Source organism: Asparagus officinalis, chromosome 3 (assembly GCF_001876935.1).
Source record: "Asparagus officinalis chromosome 3, Aspof.V1, whole genome shotgun sequence".
Classification (NCBI taxonomy): Eukaryota; Viridiplantae; Streptophyta; class Magnoliopsida; order Asparagales; family Asparagaceae; genus Asparagus; species Asparagus officinalis.
In genome coordinates this window covers 20,564,741-20,567,475 of record NC_033796.1, presented here as the reverse complement: position 1 = coordinate 20,567,475, position 2,735 = coordinate 20,564,741, and the positions used below count along the sequence as shown (strand labels likewise).

Genomic DNA, 2,735 nt, shown 5'->3' with positions numbered 1-2,735 from the left:
TCATCAACGACCTCAATGTACATGAGACAGATATAGATGAATCAGGATCAATAGAAAAGGTGTGTGATTTACTATGGCTACCCTGCAACCAAACAGAAATCCATTCATTTATCTGCATGCTAGACCATATAGCTCTTCATATATACTTATGCGAATCTAGACAGTTAATGAACCATTTCGTAGGATCAATACCTGGCAGATTCAACATTTAGAAAAAGATCATACTTCAATCCTTTGTTTCTATGCAGCGCTAAATGAAAGCAAAACACAGGCGAACATGTTTATGCTCAAAGTAAGTGGCTTTCAACAACTTTTCATCTTACTCCTCAACCTATCATCTTCAACCTCTGAATGACTGTCAATACTTTTCTAGTTTGGATGGTATCTTCTATTCTTGGTGAGTGAAGAATGAAGATACATGATGGCTTAGTCCCATGGCCACATAGTTTTACTATCTTCTGTTAAAGAAAAAGGAAGAAGGATATATTGACTGCTAGCCAGTCTAAATATCAATGAAATGCGTGATTAAGGCGATTGAGCAAATATTAAGGACTTAATTATTCAAGATATATCAGCTGACAATATGGGCTTCTCTTTACCAAAATTAGAAGTATTTTCCAAACAATTACACCTACTTAAGATCCAGATCCAGCAAACAATAAAGAGAATGTGTCAGCACACAAACTTAAGATAGATACCTAACCATCATAAATTCCGGTCTGTTTTCATCCAATATTGGATGTATTTGACTGTAAGTAACAAGCGTTTGTAGTCCAACGGTTAGGATAATTGCCTTCCAAGCAATAGACCCGGGTTCGACTCCCGGCAAACGCAGTATTATTTTATTTTGTCCAAAGGAATATTGTCCATATTTACTTGAAACTAACAAAGTTAAGATTTACGGATCCTACGTGCTATGCATATCCCTATATAATTTGTTGAAATTTTAAACTAAGGAACTAATTGCAACAAATAGGATATTGAGAAATGTGGACAAAAAAATAGAAACAACATTTTTAAATGAAGAATTTACATCATGAAGTTTTAAGAAATCAAATAAATAATTTACAATCCCATGCTGACAAGAATGTTTAAGAGTCACCTCTATCGGTCAATCCTATTAAGTAAAACAAACACAGAGTATTCTAACTTTGCTATTTCCAAAAGTACTTCGGACTGAACACTAAATACCCTTCAAAGCGTTCAAAAAGGTCATACAAGATGTTACCAGGAAAATTCAAATGCTTAGATTTCTTGGTGTATCAAGCAATTGGAGACTTTAGAGCATTTCTTGAACAGCCCAATGGCACTTTAAGGCATTCAAGGACGCCAACATCACAATTCTGTAGCAACTAAGAAATTATGTCACTGTGTGCAAGATGTTGGCCTAGGTCTATTACAGAAATGCCTAAGGTCATCTTCTTAATACTCTGACCCAATAATTTTTAGTTGATGATGGGCGATGCATGGATATATCTATTCGTATGAACACCTAAGAAATATAGTCATGCCGTTGTATTCAATGTTTGGAAGGTTCTTGAATCAGAAACTTAAAAAACCTAGACAGTTGATAACCTTGCCGTAAGTCACTGACCAAAAGTAGTAGTAACTCACAGCGTGCACAATATTATTACCTTTTTTTAACAGGCCAAATGAAAACATAAAGCTTTTAAGCTCATTCTAAAGATTTGTCATAGCTAGTATTGGCCACAGGATCTCGAATTAAAAACTCTTGGATATTACGAACATCATGCATAAATATTTCAGATAAAGAGGGTATCTACACCACACATTACACGCGTCTGAAATATTAATGCTTTAAATGTTGCGTATTGACTTTGTGAAAGAGCTTTCAAGCTATAGAACAATTACTTGATGATTTAAAGAAATTTTTAGAAGAAATCATAATTACAACTGCAACAACATATACAATTTTACTCGTACACCCACAATATAGAATATACATGAATAATCATGAGTATGCAACAGCATGACTTGCAGATAACCATTAAGAATACAGAAGCCTGCCAAATCCAGCAAGCAAAGCACGTCTACCATCATGAACGATAGAAAAGTTTGTTGAACAATATAAATTACAATTTATATTTTCTAAAGAATAATATAAGTAATACCAGATTATCAAGGTTGCACTAAGAAATATTAATTGGTCCATCTACTTCTTGCTCTTGCATATCTACTTCAGATTTAGCGAGAGCCTCCGAAGGAATGTTGATCCCAACAAAACCTGCCATGACAGCAGCAGCTCCAATACAATCTAATAAATGAGGAGCATGGCCTGTAAGCGAATCCACAACAGCAGCTATTGGGACCTGAATAGTGAGACCTGCTGTTGCCACTGTGGTTGTAGTCAAGAGAATGGCCTTTGCCCACAGGTAATCGCTCAGAACATTGTCAAGCAAACCTGTACGTGTAAGAATTACTTCAGAACTCCAATTCAAGAAAAGGGAAATGAAATAAATGCTACATAATTTTCTAATAAGCAACAGTATTTAGATGCATGTGAAAACCATGAACAATGCCTAATTGTCAAACTAAATCCAAAGAATTTGCAGAACAAGTTCCCCAGTGGCAAAAACTTGCAGGTACACAAAATCTATAGAAATCATGGAAATCACTGACAGCACTCGTTAGAATAAGTATATTACTCATTGGTTGTAGAGTCCGGACTGTTTGGTGCAAGGTTCATGGTTTGTAAGTTGACATGAAAGATCCAA

General features: G+C 35.3%; 1 protein-coding gene and 1 non-coding gene across 2 annotated transcripts in view; one reads left to right on the top strand and one right to left on the bottom strand.

Moving 5' to 3' along the window:
- Positions 763-834, top strand: TRNAG-UCC. Its single transcript has one exon. It is a non-coding gene; the product is annotated as a tRNA-Gly (tRNA).
- Positions 1,906-2,735, bottom strand: part of LOC109833291 (thiamine-repressible mitochondrial transport protein THI74-like) — a 5,301-nt gene continuing 4,471 nt past the window's right edge. Inside the window, exon 4 of the mRNA XM_020400898.1 lies at positions 1,906-2,422. Within this exon, the coding sequence (XP_020256487.1) occupies positions 2,151-2,422 (272 nt within the window). The 3' untranslated portion in view covers positions 1,906-2,150. The remainder of the gene's footprint in view (positions 2,423-2,735) is intronic.